The 22,312-nt window shown below is 37.1% G+C and overlaps 1 protein-coding gene across 1 annotated transcript in view; it reads right to left on the bottom strand.

The window, feature by feature from the left end:
* Positions 1-1,915: 1,915 nt before the first annotated feature.
* The window catches only part of LOC107718766 (coxsackievirus and adenovirus receptor homolog), a 48,710-nt gene continuing 28,313 nt past the window's right edge, over positions 1,916-22,312 (bottom strand). Inside the window, exons 2-7 of the mRNA XM_016525993.1 lie at positions 19,069-19,238; positions 10,145-10,349; positions 6,109-6,264; positions 5,860-5,982; positions 5,526-5,664; positions 1,916-3,790 (exon numbers count right to left, since the gene is read on the bottom strand). Of these exons, the coding sequence (XP_016381479.1) occupies positions 3,517-3,790; positions 5,526-5,664; positions 5,860-5,982; positions 6,109-6,264; positions 10,145-10,349; positions 19,069-19,238 (1,067 nt within the window). The 3' untranslated portion in view covers positions 1,916-3,516. The remainder of the gene's footprint in view (positions 3,791-5,525; positions 5,665-5,859; positions 5,983-6,108; positions 6,265-10,144; positions 10,350-19,068; positions 19,239-22,312) is intronic.

The raw sequence follows: 22,312 nt of genomic DNA, 5'->3' as shown, positions 1-22,312 counted from the left end.
AACATTAAATGACATTCACAAAGGGTTCACAGTGCCATAATGTTAGAACAGCATCTGTGAGAAAGAGCTGTGGTTATTCAGTCTCATACAAAATACATAATAACAGTACTGTCCTGAGAAAAAGATTTGGCAATACTGTACTGGATAAAATGTACATGAGACCTTTAAAAAAAAAAAATATTTTAACAAAACTGCAACAGTCTGCAGTAGAAAATTCTGTCATCATTTTTAAATATTACAGATGCATATTACTTTCTTACATGGTAAACAAAAGAACTAATTTTGTTTGAATATTTTTCTAAAAAGTGGACTGGGTGTCTTAAGCTTAAAAATGAAGGGGAAAAAAAGTAAGTGGTCCATACAACTTGAGCAACAAATTTTCCAAAGCAATATGATAAATATGTGATAGAAAAAGGCTTAAATTTAAGCGGCATTTGCTTAAAATCTTTACCATAGTTCTCAAATCTCATTTGTGCATCTGCTCATTTCAGAAAGAATTGTATGCGTTCAAAAAAAGAAAGGCCAGTCAATTCTCAAGTGCGTAGAACAAACGTAGTTGTATCAGTCAAGTAACCGAAGTTGCCCGCACACCAAGAAAAAAAATCAATTTAATACATTCTGCACCTTTTCACAAGCAATAAGAAAAATTAAAGATCTGTTTTTGATAGATCTCTAGTCTGATTGTATTTTTTATTTTATTTTTTCTGTGTGAGCAACTTTGGTTACTTTAGCATCGGTTTATTAAAATATATAACAATGCCAACATCACGTATCTCAACATCAAACCTCATGCACTGTAAAATATTTTTTTTATTGTAAATGAATATTATCAGAGTATGTTTTACAAGAAAATACTATTTACTTGACATTTTTTTGTAATTATTACACTTTGTAATGTACTAGCAGTTTCTGAGTGAAGATTGTTTCTACACCACTTTTTTCAGCGTGTGCCTTATTTGATTTTAGACTTCAGATTAGCGTTCATTTTTTGGGTGAACTAACTAACTTTTAAGAGTTACACTCAGTTATACAATGCAAGGAACTTTTTGCAACCATAACAAATGTGTTACTAGCCGATTTGTTTAAACCCACATACGAGTCATTTAAATGCCAATTATTTGACCCTATAGTCTAATCAAAGCTAAGCAAAGCAATTTGTCACCCATTTCTACACTTTGATTTACCTGACTTAAACCGGGACAATGGCTGAGCTTGCAGTACAAATTAGTTATTTGCAATGACTCGGCTGATTTCTTCTGGAAGCATGTTTTATGAAGAACCCTCAAGGGCACCACTCCACAACATGCACAGAGTTTTTCACTCGCACACAAACCACCATCGCTTCAGGTTCTGTTGCTCTTGGTCAACGAAGCCACCGTGCTTTTGTGAGTCATTGATTAATTGTGGTCATTAGGCAGTGAAAGAATGGCCTCACCTGGAGTTAGAGGTGGAAATCAACGGGAGATTAAAATTAATCACTCTGAAAAGTGACAGTACCGACTGTAGCCTGCGGAAAGCAGGATGCAGAGGAGGGAATGAGTGAATATCTCAGTGAAAGTGTGTAGAATGATAGTGGTTTCATTTTTATTCAAAAATACATCACAAAAAGCACACAAAAATAAAATGGTTTATACATGATGTGCAAACCAAACAAATAGGAAGAAAAAAAGTTAATGTAATATTAGTACACAGGTTTTTAAAGAAAACATCTACAGTTAATAATCATTGGTTGACTCTTATTAGTAAGGAGAGTATCTATCTCTTTAAATGGCACTGTACAAAGAACCGGCCTAACCTCTACTGTAATGAAATAACAAATGGGCTCCATCCAAACAGAAAACAGATGATTCGGTTCAAGAAAGTCGATTCACACAGCAGTAAAGGTTTGCTGATCAAAGATCAGATTTCCATGTTTACACTGGCATTAGTCTCCATGTTTAAACAAGCTGAATTGATCCTGTAACTGCACCTTACAAGCTTAATAAATAAAAGCCAGGGAAATCACAAGTGCATGTGCTTTTGGGTAATGACAACATATGTATAATAAATGTTAATAATACCTTATCCAGATGGTGGATGATTAGCCTGATCATCCTCTTTTCCTTCATCAAATTCGCAGCCTGAGCGCCAACAGCCGTAAAGACAAACGCAATCAATCGCACCCAACATTACAGTAAATATATTTACACATTCAACAGAAACCCTGGTCAAAAGACAAGCAGATCATGAAAAGGCTGCTATTTGTGTACAACAGACACACAGACAGACAGCATATAGTTGTCAGCATACACAATACCCTTCCATGAGACCAAAACCAGCATTTATAAGAAGAAGAAAAAAGGAACAGTTTGTTATACATCTATCAATATATTGAATGTTTGTTGCACAGAAACTGGCAATAAATCATGTAATGTTAAATTTTGCATTACAACTCATCCTTAATCAAAATGTACTTTAAATTATGATTGTTTTGTAATCATTCACGTGTTATTTACTGCTGACATGGACTCACCAGTGACACCAGTTCATTACACCCAAAGTTAAAAAAGGCACAGTGTGAACGTTAGGGTGACCCTGCGGGATGAAATATACAGTAACCCAAACAATAAGAAAGACTGTTTCCTCAAGAATGATGACACTCACTGTGGTGGATTCGGTGACTTGAGAGTGTTAAGACTAATCCTAATCAATAAAATATTCATAAACATTCAAAAGTCTTTTAAAAATCTATAAGCAAACAACCAATCAGAGACTTGAGCACTAATCACTCTGACACGAACCGATGGGGGTTTACAACTGCCAAATGGTCCAAAAAATAAAATAAAATTCAAAGAAGGTTACGAGTTCCAGTATTAGCTCATTTTCAGATAAAACAATCTCATGTTCATATATACACATCACATGTAAATTTTCAATCCAAACAAACGCGGTTATCTTTTTTTAAAAACAATATCATCCAGAAACCAAAACCAACCCACATATTTTCCACAGACCTTTGAATAAATTTTTACCCGGCTTTTGTAGCATAAAGAAATAATAATTGTCATAGATAAATGGTTTAAAGTTGCCTAAAAATGTTTCAAACTGATAAAAAAGCAAAAAGAATAACAAATAGCTTGGGAGTTCTCATCTAAAACCAAGAGCTATGGGTTGTACTACATGCATTTTATTTAGTTCAATGGGTTTCATTTCATCTCTGGAGAACACTTAATAGGAAAACAATTCAAGTGTCATATTCTATAGGGCCTTCTATTTTTAAAATGAAAAAAAACGAAAAAACATCATGCATTATTTACAAAACAGGAGCAGGCGAATCAGTCACCTTTCCGCATCCCACTGAATAAAGTTTTTGTTAACATTTGTTGAAGTTCTGTAAGTCAAATTGTATTATCAGAGATGGTACAAGCCGAGTTCGACTCACTGCAGAGACCTTTATTTGCTCCTTCACAAATTCCACTAGAACAATGAATAGAATAGTGACAGTCAAAATGTGTGGAGAATGATCCCAGTTCAGCTTTACACAATGGAACCATCCCTGTTCTGGGCAGGGACCATGACAGCGATGGCCCCCATGCGGCTTAGGTTGGGGCCGGCCATTCTGCTGGGTGGGGGAATAGGGGCATGACTAGGGGGCTTCTCATACTCTTCAGAGGGTATCTTGTCATACTGGGGCTTGGTGTACTCGTGCAGGTTGGAGGGAGACATGGAGCCCAGAGAGGAGCGCTGGCTGCCCACGCTGGTGAAACTGCGTGCGGTAGAAACACGACTCTTTGGAGGAGGGACATCCTCTCTGTGGGAGGGAGGGGGGGAAAAAAGTGTTCAATCAAAACCTGTGAGGGAGTCAATAAGATTTACTTCTGCATTTAAAAAAAAAAAACAAGGTTGAAAGATTTTTGACATTTTACAACTTAACTGTACCTTGTCATAAAAAGTTCAAATTACATAATATCTACATAGGTTATATAATATATTCTATTACATTATTTACGGTTTTCTTTTTTGGTTGTTTCTGCATGTTGGTTAGATCACATAACTTTGTTGGTGCACCAAATTACTTTGATTTATGCAGTTTTGTTAATACACTACTGTTCAAAAGTTTGGGGTTAAGTTTTTTTTTTTATATATTTTGGAAAAGTCTCTTATGTTCACCAAGGATGCATTTATTTGATTTGCAATTTAAAATAACAGTTCTCTATTTCATTATTTTAAAATGTAAATTTTTTTTTTTTCAGGATTTTTTTTTTTTTGGTTGAACGGTTAAAAAGAACAGCATTTTTTTTTATATCAAAAATTGAATCAATTTAATACATCCTTGCTGAATAAAAGTGTTAATTTCTTTAAAAAAAAAAAAACACTACTAACCCCAAAAAACAAACTTAAATGTTTATTTTAAAAAAAGACTGCCAAGTAAGTAAATAAAGCAACATAACTAGGCAATTTCCAAACCAAAAAAACAAGCTAAATCTCACTAAATGGTCTCAATAAAACCATTTTTTGTTGAGTTTGAAAGCACGGTTCATGAGGAAGTCAATTCAAACTTCAAACTGTGTAATGACAGGTCAATTCAAATTAAAAAAGCATCTCCCTCTGCACCACAATACAACTTTGACACAGGCAGGAATGGGCACAATGAGTCTAGAATTGCAGCTGAGTAAAGATTTGTTTGGTTTGTTTTGGTGCTTTGCCACTCTGGTCTCAGATTGGCTGAATAAGACTATGGATTTCCAGTGTAGCCCATCGGGCCTGCTCTTCCCCCATCCTCCAAATGAACAAGCATTCAGCAGCAATAATCCATTATAGCACAGAACACAGCAAACAAGAGTGAGACAGCGGGGTCTCCTCTAAGAGAAGCGGGCTTATTTGGATAATCCTCTTTTGTCATGGCCTATGTGAGGCAGCGCATGGCTCCCAGACAGAGTGTCCAGCTCTGGGGTCCAAGGGGGGCCTAATACAGGGCCTGACCCACAGCCTGCCCCTTCTCAGAGAGGAATGCCATTTCAATAGGTCGGGGAAGCGAGAGAGGGACAGAAGGGGGAGGCACTGACAGAGCAGGAATCGACTGAACAAACAAATGCACAGAACGGATTACACCAGCCTTTCATTTGAAGAGAAAAGGGGTAAGAGGGGAAGAGTGACGGCATCACTAGTCAGTTTTTCGCTGCCCATCAGCTTTGTTTGGTCATCAGTGAGCATAGAGGAGGCATGTGATTGGATGAAGAAACTGAGTGAATCACACAGACATAGGGACAGTGACGTACCAAATGGCATCTGTGTCAAGAGCTCCCTTTCTCCTTCATTCTTGTTCCTTTCGTTATTAGGCTGAAGACCGTTGTCTCCAGACAGTATGTCAGTTGGGAGAAGCAAGTGTTCTTATAATTCAGTGCGTGTCTGAGTGAATTACACTAACAGGTGTTTTTCTAAGAACTCCTCATTTATGCGATTAATTAGGGTCTTGTTGGAAAAGGTTCACATAGACATGCCTAAAAGTAATTACATAGGATTACAGTCAAGTGTGAGTGTAGTACCTGATCTCATAGGCAATCTCCTTCTCGTACTTCTTCTTGTTGCGGGCACGGCAGAAGCAGAAGAGGAGGAGTGCGAGGAGAATGAGAAACAGCAGAATGCAGATTACTACAGCTGCGATGACGCCGGCATTGTTAGGGGCTGCAAAGGGCCAGAGAGAGACTTTGAGATAAACAAGTTTAGAGTCTAAGACATTACCCATAAGCCCATTCACCACATCACTGTAATCAGATAATGAGGGAAAGACAAAGATGCACCACCTTGGATGCAGGCTGAAACTCAGACTTTGCTATTTTAATGTTTAAAGAGGAATAGGGAAGGCTTATGAAGACTCACGTTGTGTGATATTGACCTCCACCAAACACTCTCCTGTTCCAACACGGTTTTTAGCAATGCATTTGTATGTTCCTGAAGCTGCCTCAGTCGCGTTTCTCAGACTCATGGTGCCCCCGACTGGATCTGTGCACAGCAGCAGACAGATTCTTCATTTTAACTGAGGCATCTGACAGTTATGACAGTTTATCAAAATTGTAAAAATATAAATAAATAAAATTATTTCAAGGTACATGAGTCAAAGGAACTTACCCAGCACTGCCAGGGGTGGCAGTAGTTTATTGCCTGTGGTTCTTTCCCAAATGTACTGCAGTGGTTGTGTGCCCTCCACAGAGCTACACCTCAACACCATATCTTTCCCCGCATGAGTCTGACCCTCTGCATAACATCTGGGTTTAGAAGGGCGCACTGTGGGAAAGGAAACAGGAAGAGGAGACGGTTAGAACAAAAGAAAATCAAAACTACTAAAAGGACCAGCAGTTTCATTGGAGCTATTCCACATGACAATTTGCGGACTTATCAAGCAGCACTATAAATCGCTCCAATCGCAAAGTGAAATTAATTAATTGTCCATGAATAATAATTTAAAGATTTTATTATTATTAATATTATTATTATTATTATTATTATTAAGAAGCACAAGTATATACAAAATTAATGCATAAAAGATATTGGACAAATCAAAGGCATAAAAATTATCATTTATAGTTGCAAGATATCATGCTAAAGATTTATAAACATATGTACAAAGTATATAATGTCTTATGCATATAGAACTACGCAGTATGAATGAGCTATTAGTATAGCAATGTTTTATGCATGAGACCACAAGTTTAGGCAAATATCTCAAAGAGGAAAATACCATCATTCCACTCTGACCAGCTAAAAGCTCAAATATCATCTCCCGTCTCACATATGGTGCATCACGGACATAAAGGATGAGTCCCCGAGGCCCCTATTTCACACTCCACCCATATTCATTCTCGCTGCATCATAACTAATCACAGCATAGGAAGCCATGATCACGGTAATGGATACAGCTGCTGCTATTACAGGTGCTGTCAATCAACTTAATTAAAATCAGAACGCAGTGGGTGTCAACATTCTTTGAGATAAAAGAGCGAACAAAAGCAGAGGAAGAGGGTGGGAAAGTGGCTGGGTATTTGTAAGACAGACAGCATGTGTTTTCTAAAGATATATGCATTAAAAACAGCAGGGAAAGTGGGTGAAATGAAATCTATGTATATAAGGTGGGAGGGACATGCGGAAAGATAGTGAAAGATTGGATGGGGGAGGGGTGGAGAACATAGGGAGCTCTGTGTAGAAACCAAAGCCTGCACAAACAGACCCCTTCCTCGCTTGGCAGGAGATGACATGAGAATTCAAAGGCAAACAAAACTCCAAATTAAAACCAGGAGGAGGAGGAGACCGATTCAGAGCCCCACATAAGGATGGCAAAGAGACAGAACTAAAGGGAGACAGATTCCACACAAATAAAGAGACAGGGGGCAAGACAGACACAGGAATGTCAATAATCGCTCTCTGTGATTCCTCCCAACCTTGGGCAGGGTGTTGGCATTTGAGTCTCTATCGACATCATCGTTTGATCATTGAAGCTGTAAAAACAGATCTCTGGGGCTGCTGGGACAGAGGCTTAGAGACCTGAGGATTAACAGCAATTTAATAGGATGAGGGGTCAGAGCACAGCAGCTTCCTCTGACAGAGAAATTAAATGTGTGGTGAATGATGGACAGGTGGGAGGGAGAAATCAAGGTGTAGACTGACTAATGCACGAGCTTAAACCAACGCACGCATCTATACTAAAAATCCATATCTGTTTCTTTGAGAAAGACAGTTTGTTATTATTAGACATTACTTTCTATAAGTTGAAGTTGTTTTACAGCTCAGCAGTGTGACCAAGGCAAGCATGTCGGTATTCTGAGGTGATCACACTTGACTGGTCATAACAAATGCGAGAAGAAAAACAAGAATGAAAAAGTCAAACTGCCCAATGCAACTCCAGAGGCATAAAGGTGTGAAAAGAAAAAGGTCAAGCACTTTTATTTTCTGCTGTCTGAGAAAAGATGAATTTACTTTTTCCACCTTGAATTGCTAGATAGTTCACCCTAAGTAAGAGCTTCTCTGTTCATTCAATCTGGGAAATAAATTATGATGAGACATGTTTAATTAAAAATTTTAAAACATTCCAATGAAAACCAATTTACAGTACAAATTACTGGGACAACAGTTCGCACATTGGCTAACATCTTTGCTCAACTACCAATAAAGCAAAAAGCCAACAGAAACACGCCAGACTTATAACGAACTTGCAATTTTGAAAAACAACCACTTAATTATTGTTTGCACTAGAAATTGAGGAAAAAGTATAAGTACTAAAATAAGTACTAAAATGACTAAAACTGAAAGAAATATTAAAAATTAAACAGAAATATAAGTTCGCACATTGGCTAACATCTTTGCTCAACTACCAATAAAGCAAAAAGCCAACAGAAACACGCCAGACTTATAACGAACTTGCAATTTTGAAAAACAACCACTTAATTATTGTTTGCACTAGAAATTGAGGAAAAAGTATAATAAGTACTAAAATAAGTACTAAAATGACTAAAACTGAAAGAAATATTAAAAATTAAACAGAAATATAAAAAAATATATAAAAATGACAAAAGCACAATTCATAAAATATATAAATATAAAATAAAAACTGAAAATATAAAAATAAAAGCTAATTCAAAATATGAACAAATACTATAATAGTATATAAATAACAATAAAATATTAGAGCAGATGTCTGCAAACCCTTTAAACTACATGCCTAAACTCTACCTAAACCTATATAAAGTTGCCTGTTGGAGAAAGAGCTGAAAGTTGCTTGCGCCTACTAAAAGTGCTGTGTTTCTCTGTTTCTGCATCCCTAGAGCAGAGCCGTGTCTCTCTGAGGTGGCAATGTACCACATATACAGCCCCTTTAAGTGAATGCCCTTGGACTGCTATCTCTGATGGAGACGCGTTTAGTAAGGAACACACGCACACAGCCAGACAGCATCTGCTCTGAATGCAGGTACAGAGTCCCCGTGGTCATCAGCGATAAGATGAGGGTGGACAATGAAGGGAACAGGCGAACAGAGAACAGCTGCATTCATCAACTTCTGAGAGCACAACCAATCTGTGTCCTTCCATCTGTCTTACTGTGGTCCAGCTCCAATCACCGGGTCAGCTCTTGCCAAACAGTCCTTCACTTTAATAAATTAGTGGACTTTAAGTCTGATAAAGTCTTTTGCCAAACCAATCACTGGTTCATGAATTGACACTGATATCAGTCAACCACTTCACCTTCACTTTTTTCACTTCGTCTTTCGATTCTGGATATCATAGTAAAAACTAAATGTAACTGAACACTCCATTAAATAAGGTAAATAATATAATAAAATATATAAAATACATGTTCAAAAGTTTGGGGTCTTATGCTTACCAAGGCTGCATTTATTTGATCAAAAATACAGTAAAAACAATAATATTGTTAACAAATTATTACAATTTAAAATAACCTTTCTATTTTTATATATTTTAAAATGTAACTTTATTGTTTTAATTGACCAATAATTTTGACAATCCTATTCATAATAAATAAATAATATTTCTGGCTACACTGAAAAATATTAGCACACCACACAGATCCCTTGGTGGATTGTCCATTTAATACTGGGATTTCACCTCTATTAAAAACATTTTCCCTGTTCTTTTTTTCTTCTTTTTCCTGATTCGTTTCTATTTTTAATCATGCATCTGCAATGCAAATACACATCTCGTTTGTTTGGTTATTGAGTTTCGGGAAGTGACGTCACGTCACTGTCATCATAATGTTTGGGGAGTTGCTTCTGATGGCCTTGTCTGGCGTTCATGTTTGCCTAGGGTGTTTCTGTGTTGGCACTAGTCAACACAACAAGGAACAGGTGATATTTCACACACGATGCAGCACTGATATCACACTTGCTGTTGACAGCGATCAATGCATACCTTGAAAGGCATGTCAGAGGGCCTGTGAAATCAAACTTTATTGTGCATTTATGGTGCAGATCAATACATCATCACTCAGGACTTTCCCTTAAGTTTTATAGCTCACCTTCCAGAAGAAAAGAAAATAAGAATGGAGAGTGTTTCTCAAAATAACACCAAATAAGGCAAGCATTTTTGTATAAACGGTGTTAGAGATTGGTTGACTTATTTAGCCAAAAGTGGCATTTACAAGCTAATATTTTTCACTCACCCATGACGGTCAGGAGGAACTTCCTGCTGCTGATACCAGGAACCTTCTTCACCTTGCACTGATAAGTGCCTGTGTCTGTGGCTTTCAGACCCATGATGTTCATGGAGGCATCACCGTTTTTAGGGTCAGGGGAGTTGAAGTGAACTCTTCCTTTAAGAGGTTCGTAATAGTGTTCAAAGGCCCTGTCACCTGAGTACACAATCACCTGTGGGAAGGAACGAGAGATGACAAAGCAAAAGAGAATCATGTTTTAGTAAGTGTAACTCATGTATTGGTGAAATGTTCCTCAACATTTCAGTTTAACAACTGTGGGTGGGAAAAAGTGCAGTTTATATGTATCAGTGAAAGGTCAAACTAATGATCACATTCAGACCAAAACCTCATTTTTCTGCATTTGAATGTCAGTTGGACAAAGACAAACACAGTGCTCCCTCTTATCTTAAAAATGTCCTCCAGCACAAGTGAATTATTTGCCCTTTTAATGTACAACCTGAACAAAGTATTCTTGTTAGGCTACTTTAACACCTTCTGTCACCAGAAGGTATATTTTAAATGAGCCAATCATCAATACATGCTTATCTCTCACAATGCTACATCGTAAGGGACAGTACAGGTCTGTTTCTGGCTAAAAGACATACGCGCTTAGTACAAACACAGATAAAGACATGCACAGAGTCTTGTCACCCATGAAGGGAAAATATGGGATCCATTCAACAGACCCCATCCCCACCACATCATTTCCATGACGATGGAGAAGCGACGGCCTCCCATGGCATCTTGAAAAAAAATTATAATAAAGGGATAGGGACAACTGCCTGAAGCAACATACAGGCACTATGACGTACTTCAATTCAGAAAGTCAAAACAAAGTCTGCTCAAGGCAGAGAACAAAAGATACAAAATTGAAATCCGAGACAACAACTGATGGATATAACCAAGTCCCTGCCCTACATTTATTTATTTTTCAATAATCTGTTACAACACATGACTCAACACAGAAGAACAGATATGTTGCTATTTTCATTTCATCAGACTTTAACAATAGTTAGTCTTCACTATAGGGTCAGTGTGCAGTTTCACCGCCATCTACAAGTCAAGTCTTCAAGGACATAGTGTGACTTGTTCAAATCAAAGTGTGCATATGTTTACTTGTGCGTCTTGTTTACACTCGAGTGTATGCCTGTAGGTATGTGCACTTCCTCCGGGGCCACATGAGGCTTGTTTGAAATGCAAAGCAGCATTGAGTCACCTGTGAGATCAGTCTGCTTTACAGCCCAGGCAATTTCGGAAGGCCTGCCTGTATACATCAGTGTCTACCCTCACTGCACAACCACAGATGCTGCTCTGACCCACAGTATCTGCTACTGGGAACTAGTACATGCCAACTACCACAGCTTTTACACAGGTAATCATATACTACTATAAAGTACCCCATTTACCCCTGTACTTACAAATGTATTTGCAAATGACTTGGCGTTTCCCTGAAACAATTTTAAATATTAACGCATAGACACTAGTTAGTTAAAAGGTTATTTAGGCATTACTTTGGCAAACTTTATTTTATTCCAGATGGATAAAATAAAAGTCCTTACCCTTTTATATTGTATATTACTCAGAAATACACTAAAGTCCAAATGCTTTTTAAAGAATTGAATGCTTTTGTATTTAATTGATCAAAAGTTAAGTCATTTATCTTCTCACAAAATTTTTCCATTTCAAACAAAATGCTGTTCTTTTGAAACTGCCATTCATCAAGGAATTCCGAAAATAAAACCTACCACAGTTTCCACAAAAACATTAAGCAGCAGAACTGTTTTCAACATCGTTAATAAGAAATGTCTCAAATCAGCATTTTAGAATGATTTCTGAAGAATCATTTGACACTAAAGACTGGGGAAATGATGCCGAAAATTCAGCTTCACTGTAAAATAACTTATTGCGTTGTATTTTATGGTCAACGGATATGTCCGTAAAATTACTGGATAATTTCCTGGCAGAAAATTACCAGTACATTTTTTACTGACCTCAAACTTTTGAACGTCAGTGCATGTCATTACATAAAATTTTTCACACTACTCAAATTTAGTATCAAATGGCATTTCATGTTGATTTAAACTGTTCAAATTAACTAGACACCTTCTCTCTGACTCACAAATACAGATATGAAAACACACATTTTCCAATCAATGCAAAAAACAGCAACTGGGATACTGCAAAACAAAAAAAACTTATCTCCTTTTCTATATGTAAAAATGCAATGATAAAATCACTGCATGCTGACTTCTGTTTTCTAAATAATGCTTTTGTTTTGCATTTCCCATTGTCACTCTCAGACTCAATCACAGCAGGGCTATTGTGCAATTGCAGGTGCCGCTTAAGAGATTATGGAGCCACAGTGCATGTACAGTGAGTGTCACCCCCAATTCCCATCCATTCTTCAATATAATGCAAACACTAATGGCCAATGCAGTTTTGTATGGAATTCGTCAACTCGTCAACAGCGTCCCACAAACAAGAGAATCATTCACGCATCACTGTGTCCCAAAGACCTTCACAATGAATACAATCATTGGAAATTGGGTTCTGCATTCAAGGTTGATTCATTGTTTCAGTTCTTGCGCTTAAAAAAAAATAGGAACTGTTGTTGAATACAGGAGAAAATTTATTTTCCTTCAATAGGAAAATACAGTGTCAAGCCCTCTTTCATTTTTGATCAAACGTGAGAGATGAAAAAGAAGGGATGTGTCCAAGATAGACCAAACACTGATAAGTCAGTTGGTCTTTGTTTATAACTCCTCTATCATTTATTGACTCATTTAGTAGCTTTTCAAGGCCAATCAGTGAAGGAAAGGGCAAAAATCCTGTAAAAACAGAAATATTGTGAAATATTATTATTACAACTTAGTATAACGTATTATTACAATTTAATATAACAGTTTTCTATTAATATGTTAAATGGGTGCCCAGGAAATAATTATTGTTATTATCAATGTTGAAAACAGTTGCGCTGCTTAATATTTTTGATGAATATAACATTTATTTGAAATACAAATCTTTTGTAACATTATAATATGTATTTACTGTCACTTTAGCTCAATGTAGGGGTGGGCAATATGGCAAAAATTTCGTATCACAAATTTTATTTTTTTCAGGAAAATCATGATTCTATCACTATTCTTTGTCATGTTGGTTTAACCATTTTGCAAGTTGTCTGAGCAGTACAGCCAAACTAATTTCTCTATTTTAAAAACAAGGCCTTGGTAACAAAATATAAAATAAAAAAAGAAAGGCAAACATTTAGGCTAAAGTGGACAAAGATAAAAAATAATTTACTCTTTGTTATTAAAAAATAATAAAGATACCAGTACAGCCAAACTAATTTCTCTATTTTAAAAACAAGGCCTTGGTAACAAAATATAAAATAAAAAAATACGTGTATTTAGCAGTATTATTCAAGAAATGGAATGAACAAATACAAAAAAAAACACTATAGACACTTCACTGTCTAAATTATACATTGATTCATATTAAAGCAACTGTATTAAAGTTATTCAGTCAAGAGCAGCGAGTGACTTTTCTCTTTGTGTTTTGATGTTTTATTAACATTAAAGGGATAGTTCACACAAAAATTTAAAATCATTTAGTCACTGACTCTCAAAGTTGTTTTAAACCTGAATGAGTTTGTTTCTTCTGTTGAATGTAAAAGTTTTGAAGAATGTAGGTAACCAAACAGATGCTGGTCCCCAGTGACTTCCATAGTATTTTTTTTCCTACTATCAATGTCAATCAGGACCAGCAACTGTTGGTTACCCACATTCTTCAAAATATCTTCTTTTGTGTTCAGCACAAGAAATTAATACAGGTTTGGGACAACATAAGAGTGAGTAAATAATGACAGAACTTTAATTTTGGGGTGAACTATCCCTTTAATTACAAACTGCAGCATTTAGTCTGCTGTCGCTTTAAGAGCTGCATGCATCTAATATACAGGCACGCATCTGTTTTTCTCTCAACTGTTTACTTTCACTTTAGACATAACCAATTGTAATAGATAAACCTTGTGTGTTTTTGACCGTATTAGCGTAATCAGTTGTGAAAGATAACTTAGTCCAGTAATCAGGTGCTGTTTGACAGGTTTTTTTAGCGTGCGCGACGGAGGCGCCAGAACTGCAACTGATAGAATGTGCACTGTAACACGATACTACAATCTTTCTTCAAAAGCAGATCATGGAGACATTTTAATCATCCATGATCAAAAATCGTGATATCGCACACCCCAGGTCAATGCATCCCTGCCATTTAAAAAAATATAATAATAATAATAATAATAGTTTTATAAACTGATAGTGTGAAAAAAAATGATCAGAATTGGACAATACAAGAAAGCCTTCAAAATATTTTAATACTAGTATATATAGGTCATGTTTGCCATTTCAAATGCAATACAGCATTAGAAATGATCTGAAAAGGTGTGACTATGTAGATACTAGGGCTGGGTAAAAAAAAAAAAATTTCTCGATTTTAATCAATTCTCATTTTTACTCTCAAACTATTCTTAAATCCTGTCTCATGTAATCGCTCAATCAGCATTTCAACTGCGGAAAGACGACAATATAACAGCTTGTAAACAATATGTCACGTAACGTCACATTTGGGGGGAAAAAAAACATTCGGTGACCATGAACTCGTTAGTCAACTAAAATGAACTCTAGAGAGGAGCATTTTGCTAAATATATGCACCATATAACATATTCATTATAATTTTTACTGTTCTCCAATATTTCATTTATGTTTGAATAAATCAGTTTTTAAAATTTTATGACAGCCAACATTTAAATGTTTAGTTCAAAAAAAGAAATGGAGTAGAAATATAATTATGTAATTGTAATGTTAGTATAACTATTATTTAATGTTAGTATTATAACTTTATTAATCTAAAAAAAATCTAAATCTATTATAAAAAAGTCATTGAGTGTAATTTAAGTGTTTGTATACAAATCAGTTCATTTTAACCTTCAATATTATAGTAATGTAGTACCAACTGACTCTCACGTATATATTTTATAGCATTTGCTGAGAGATTTTTTTTCCTTGAGAAAATTTGAAATGTGCTGTACCTGATATATCCAAAACAATCAATATCAAATCAGAACCGAATCAAATCAAATCGCAAGCTTGTAAATCAAAATAGAATCGAATCGTGAAATTTGTGTCAATACCCAGCCCTAGTAGATACTGTAATAATAGTTGCCAAAGCAAGAGTATAACGCCATGAAAAAACATTGCAAAGAACTGGGGCACAATAACAGTTATAAATTTCTCCCAAAATACAAAAAAAAATTTGTAGTAGTCCATGTCCAACCTTCAACTTCTTATAAACCATTAAAAACGATTAAATGGGTCAAAGACAAATTTCAAGTCCTGGGGCAAAGCCTAGCAGAACAGAGGGGGAAGAGTGCAGATCAGCACTGAGCAACTGAGGGGAACAGAAATGTGAGGAGAAAGGGAGAATGATAAAAATAGAATGAAAAATTAGGTGTAGAACGACAGAAGAAATGAAGGAGCTTTGAGAAGAAAAAAATATGGAGTAGAGAGAGAGCATGTGTGAGAGAGAGCGAGATAGTAAGAAAGGTGCAAGGATACCATTGAGATCGACCACTGAGGGCTTCTGACCCAATTCTGTCCCCAGCTAAATGCATAATCTCTGGAGAGAAAGAGTATGAGGTCATCTCTGCATGTAGGGGCTGCAGCAGACAAGCACACACATATCTGGCCGCTTACTCTACCTGCAAGTCCAGTGGTTAGGGCAAAAATCAGCCTTTTGTAAGGACATGCGAGATGGTTTAATTATGGTCTATATTACAGAGATAGCATTTGTGTGGATGCAGGGGGAAAATCAGTGCCTCTGCAGACCACAATTCATAGAGAAGTGTAAGCACTTAAACACACAAAACATCAATACAAAACATCAATTAACAGCTGCCAAAACCAATAAAACTCAAATGCACATCAATGTGAGTAAAACCATAATATGATCCTTTATGTAGACCCACACACATATCCATGCAGGGAACAACTTTACAGAGCACTAAAACAACAGGGCACGTTCATAAAACACCCATTGCAGTGTGCTGCGTTTCCCTCTGACAGATGTGGCGCTCACAAACCAGCACCTGCTCGCTGCAGATCAAAGCAGGTAAAATGTACAATCAAAGGTCAACCTTCAAGGACGATCACACCACCAATACTTGACTTCTAAATGGATCTTAATTGGGATGCTGACTAAGTATTAGGGCTGGGACAATATATCGATATGGTGATATATCGTTGTCCTTCTCCATGCGATACGAGAATCGATATCTGGCGCCAAATATCGATATTTTAATTACTACAATAAGGCACTCTATATAGATTTCCCTGCTCCCAGCATCTAAAAATGCGTGGAAATCACGGCCGCGCCATTTCCACCTTCTTTCCAAAGCATTCTGAGCAACCATGAACCGAGTTCTCTATGAAGATGGGGAAGCAGGAGAAACCGAAGGATAAACAGATTTCCAGCCACTGTATTAGCTCTACTGCTATATATATATATATATATGTTTATGGAAAATGAGAACTAAAAACTGCCCCAGAACAGCTATCAGCATGGACCATAGGCACCGATCACGTTATTATTGCTGAGTGCTTATTCAGTCCATGAGTAGCCTAACCTCTCCGCTCTAATCGCAGGTGGATTTCCCTCACTATATGAGAGAGCGCCGCCGACGCGTCCAGTTTTATGTGAACAAAACTGGATGCTCTCCCTCTCTCTCAGATAATACAAGTGAGCGTTATGCAGTGGGCACCGACTGGCAGAAACATAAATCTGCACCTATGGAATGGACAACGAAACAAAACCTCATCAGAGCCGCATGTACTTAGCATGTTAAATTTGATTTACAGAACTTTTGTGCTGTTTTATAACAGTTTGGGCTTGAATAAAGAGAGAAAACTTGCACTTAACCTTTTCACAGGCATTTTGTTTTCATAGTTAGACAGATATCGTGATGTATCATTATAGAATTGTCTAGCAATATATTGATTATCGCAGAATCGCTGTATCGTGATATTATCATATCGTGAGCCATGTATCGTGATTTGTATCGTATCGTGAGGTACCCTGCGATTCCCACCCCTACTAAGTATTGTTGTTTAATCGTTTGGGATTCAAAGTGTGGTTTTCTGATTAAAATTGTGACCCATTTAGCGGCCAAAAATGTTGTGATTATATATCAATATGACTAGAAAATAACAACTACAACAATTATTATTATAATTATTAATACTATTAAATATAAAATAATAAATATTACTATTGTTATATTTCACTGTAAAATAAAAAAAAGAAGTCTTTAAGAAAAATAATGCAATAATTTCTAATAAATTTTACCTGTAAAATTACAATACTAATATTTCTGGCTATCTTCATTTCTCCATTTTCAAATGTTAAATAAATTAAGCTTTTATTTTCATGGAATACCACAGGGAACTATTAAAGCTTCTCTTTTGTTAACAACAGCCACTTTAGAAGCACTTCTAATTAAAAGTTTGAGAATATGATTGGCGAATATTGCATTCCCAAATGCATGTTTCAAGTGACCCAAACACAAAGACGCAAAGATTTCCTGCGAACATCTGTGACACTGAAAACACCGGATCATGAGCTGCTTGTGCATGAACATCAAATTAAAAATCATATAGGTTCTGATTGGAGAGAATGTTGTGTGAAACATAGGTGCTGTATGTAAGTTTTTGACTCTAATAAAGCATAAAAATATCATAATATGTTTGCAGATATTTAAGAAACATGCTAAGATAACATACTTGTTTATCTGAAATACAATGCTACAGTCAGTTATTCTCCTTTGAAAATGTGCGTTCCGGGCCGGAATGTCGGTCTCTATTTTGGTTTGTGAAACCCGCCCACTGCCAGTTTACTGTACAATTGTATTTCGGCACCCCGGGTTGCCAGTTGGCGGTAAACACAGAGTATTTCATTGCATTCATCGTCATGTGCGCTCGTTCCTGTTGGTGTCGTCAATCTGGCAACCTGCGTGTGCGTCAAGTCTGAGGAGAAGGGGCCCGGTGAAAAAACCCTCTCCAATATTTTGAATTTGGACTGCAATACCTAGTTCAACCACTAGTTGCCAATCCTACATACAGCACCTTTAAGGCTGGAATACACTACACAACTTTTAAAATCTGAACAGAACACTGGCCATCATACACTTACCGACTTTGTAAATGGTTACAGATGAAAAACTGGCCATCATACACTAAACGGCCAAGGACCACACACTACCAGACTTTAATTCCGATCACAACAAACTCACACAGAAATGTGTGAAATCATAGGAGACACATAACAAATTAAAACAATATGCGTTCTAAAATCAGCTCAAAATATCAAACATGTTTGATCTCCTCCGACTAGATGGAATCAAAGTCTGAAGCTAAAAAAATCGGAGTCTGTGACCATCATTCACTATGCAATTTTCTACTCAATCTGTCAACTCAAATCTGCAGACTGGCTCTGACTTCTGGCAACTAACGTCGACTTCTCCAGACTGAAAATCGGGGCAAAAATCATGTAGTGTATTCCAGCCTTTTGGCTAGAACACTGTGTACGAGTGTGGATGTTGACGATGCTTTGCACAACAGAGGCAGTCAAACTAGTTCTGAGAGTTTGTTTTTGCTGATAACAAGAACTTGTGACAGGAAGAGAGGCAACAAAGCACAAGGGACAAAGTCAAACTAAACTTCCCAGAGGCTTTTGAATAATGCAGATATCAAATATGTTTTCACCAAGCACATAAATAGACACTCTTTCACATAGACACTAACCTTATCTCATAACTTGATACACAATCACATTGTCTACTCACCACTTTCTCTTCTTTCTGGTTGTCAGAGGGCTGCAGGCTCCACTCAATGTCCAGAGGCCCAGAATCCTCAGCAGAGAGAGTAAACTGACAGTCCAGCTTCACAGTCTCTCCACTGGCTTTTTCAATGGATGTGGGGCTAGTGGAGGTGATCTGTAGTCCACAGGCAGAGCCTGAAAAGAGCAGAAACGATAATGCTTTCAAACAGTAATGAACATGCCGCATACTATTTCCAAAACTAATAATTTTAGTAAAATAAACAATTAATAATAAATAATTACTAAATAATTTGCACGATCGGCTTCTTTTGTAAACGTGTGGATGGATGTTGTTTTCACATCACTGCATGGTTTGGATCTGATATCAATACAGAAGTTATAACTCAAAGCCTGTGAAATGCAGCATCCTTGAGACAATGACCAAATTCTGTGGTCTGAGAAGATATGCTTGGTGCATAGCCTCATTAGAGCTGAAGATAAATACATCCGAGATCATCTATTCTTGGAATGAACTTAATTTAGTAAATGACTTCTAACAGAGCACACAGCAGTGGGGCTCTGTACAGCAGAGTTCAAGAATAAGTATAGACATTAGATAAACCTCAAAAAAGCATATCATCATCATACGCTATCATTTTCTAACAGAATCCAGACAGGCAGAGGCACAGTTTATAAGCTCCTCTTGATTGATGATACATAGTAAAATCAATTTCTTTACTGTCAGGAACAACCAGCAATATGCAAGTCATATGCATGTATATCTGTCTATCTGCAGCATTGGATTTTTACACTGGATATATGCAAGCGTAATAAAAGACCAAAAGTCATTGTAACCAAGTACTGAGTACATGTGGGATGTTTCTAAACAAGTTTCAGTGAGTTGACTCCGCCCATAGACATTCATAGTGATGCACAGCTGAAACTTCAGAACAAGAAAGTCCAGTTTTTTGAAAACAATTAGAAACAGGTGGTGCCATTCCCGTAGAGATCAGAATATTGTAGAGGACGCCTCTGGCTACTAATCAGAGTTCAGTCCCATGAGGTTCTGCTCTTTCGTCACAATCAAGGGACTGGTTGTTGATCAGCTTTTAAATTACATTTCACACAACACAAACAGTTGAATGAAGCTGCAGGGTGTGTTGCACCGCATTATATAAGAGAGAATCGTTTAAATGTCACACTTATGACAGTGTGTGAATTTACCTTGGGTATCACCGATGCTTTGATTTGTGGGGTCGAAGAATATTACGAATGTGTATCGCACAAGGAATACTGATTCAAATGAAAAGCGGCACTGCAGTCAACAAATTAATATTGCTGGCACGGGCCATTCAAAATCCCCCCCATTAACAGTAATATATGCTCATTTACCCGTGATCAAAGTAATTCTTTAAACTAATGGATCCTTTGGTGACCATGGCGGAAGGCTGCATTTCATTTCATTTTAATTAATATAGCCAGCTCTCTAGCAGAGATCAGGGCTACGTTGAGGACATGACTTCATTCAATCACTTACACCTATTCTCTCCATCTGGAGCCATAAATCTGGTTCTAAAACCCATAGTGCTGTGCTCCACTACCACGCTAATGGCAACTCTTCTACAATTTTTTTTTATTATTTTTACTATTAAGTGACTAAAGAACATATGTCTTTCTTACCAAAAATTACAAACCAGTCTAAACCGGCTTTGCTACAAATCAAAGCCACCCTTTACTGTCCCACCCTTTATCTCTCAACTATAATCATGCAAATGAAATAGTACATAACAGTTTGCGTATATGATGGATGTCAGTAATCAATACTGGCCGAGCATGAATACAGAACAAGAGAGCTGAACTGAATATAAACTAAGCATGGCTGTACACAAAAATGTGATTTTCAATTTTCATTGCATGTGTTCAATGTGTTCAACAGAGCCAACAGATGTACAGATGCACTCATGAAACGAAAATCACACATACTAAACAAGACACCAAAAATGACCAGGTAATGGTCTTCTTATAGTACCTTAGAGAATCTGCAGTGGCATTTCACAAATGTTTCTTTCAAATTTGTTATTGAATGGGCCTTATTTCCAGTGTGCTACTAGAATATCTCAACTGGGTAAAAGAGTGAGTGAAACCAAAACACATTTAAAATGCAAATCGAAGGTTTGCTAACATCAATATCCTCATATCTAACTAAACTAATTACACATGCCACAATTCATTTTTCATTATCACATGATTGGGCACCATTTTGACGGGCACATCATAGCAGCCTATCAATAAACCACCAAATAATAATTGTAAAAATGATTTAATATTAGAATTACACTGACATTTAAACACATGTAAGCATCTGAGGCCAATTTAAAGCAGGAAAAACTGCTCCCATTTCAAAATTCAAGACATGCTAAACTGCAGAGCTTACGTAATCACGTAAAACGGAAAATACACAGAACATGTCTGCATTAAAATATCTGAAGATTAAGGAAACAAGAGGAGATATTAATCAAGAACAGACTTAGGATCTGCTGCCTTGGTAAAAACATGTGTAAGGCCTAGAATACGGTTGTCAGTCCTGTTTTTGAGTCCTTAATACGGTTACGTTCACACACAGTTCAGTTATTTACGGGCGTGACAACCGCATTCTGTAACCGAACTCACACCCGTAAATTTTCAGGACTCATAACCGCAGTCTCGGAACACACGCGTTTTGTGTGAACGGAACAGGACTGAACAACTAGTTGTCTCTCACGTCATACAGTGCGAGAGAGAGCCACTCTGCTGCACAAACGCGCGTCTACCGTGTGTTACGTGTTTTCGGTAACTTACAGTGACGGAGAAATGAGCTGCGTGTCATCTGAACGTTTTAGAGCCCGTCAGTTTTCCACCGGAGCCGCTCCCGTTAGTTTTGTGTTCTGCGCGATTCAAATTAGGGCTGCACGATAAATCGCATGCGATATTTAACGCGCATCTTGTCAGTAAAGCCATTCTGTAATCAGCAGTAAATCTCCATCACATGCGGGCTTTCACATGGAGCAGCATTAACTACACAGAGCCGTTGTTCACCGACAAACTGCGCAAAACATGCGCAAAATATGATCGTGGTTTTGCGTAGCTTGTCAGTGAACAATGGCTCTGTGTAGTTAATGCTGCTCCATGTGAAAGCCCGCATGTGATGGAGATTTACTGCTGATTACAGAATGGCTTTACTGACAAGATGCGCGTTAAATATCGCATGCGATTTATCGTGCAGCCCTACT

This window comes from Sinocyclocheilus rhinocerous, unplaced genomic scaffold (genome assembly GCF_001515625.1).
Source record: "Sinocyclocheilus rhinocerous isolate Xijiao unplaced genomic scaffold, SAMN03320098_v1.1 scaffold1655, whole genome shotgun sequence".
Classification (NCBI taxonomy): Eukaryota; Metazoa; Chordata; class Actinopteri; order Cypriniformes; family Cyprinidae; genus Sinocyclocheilus; species Sinocyclocheilus rhinocerous.
Note: the sequence above shows the minus strand (reverse complement) of the source record. Positions and strands in the feature narration are given on the sequence as shown.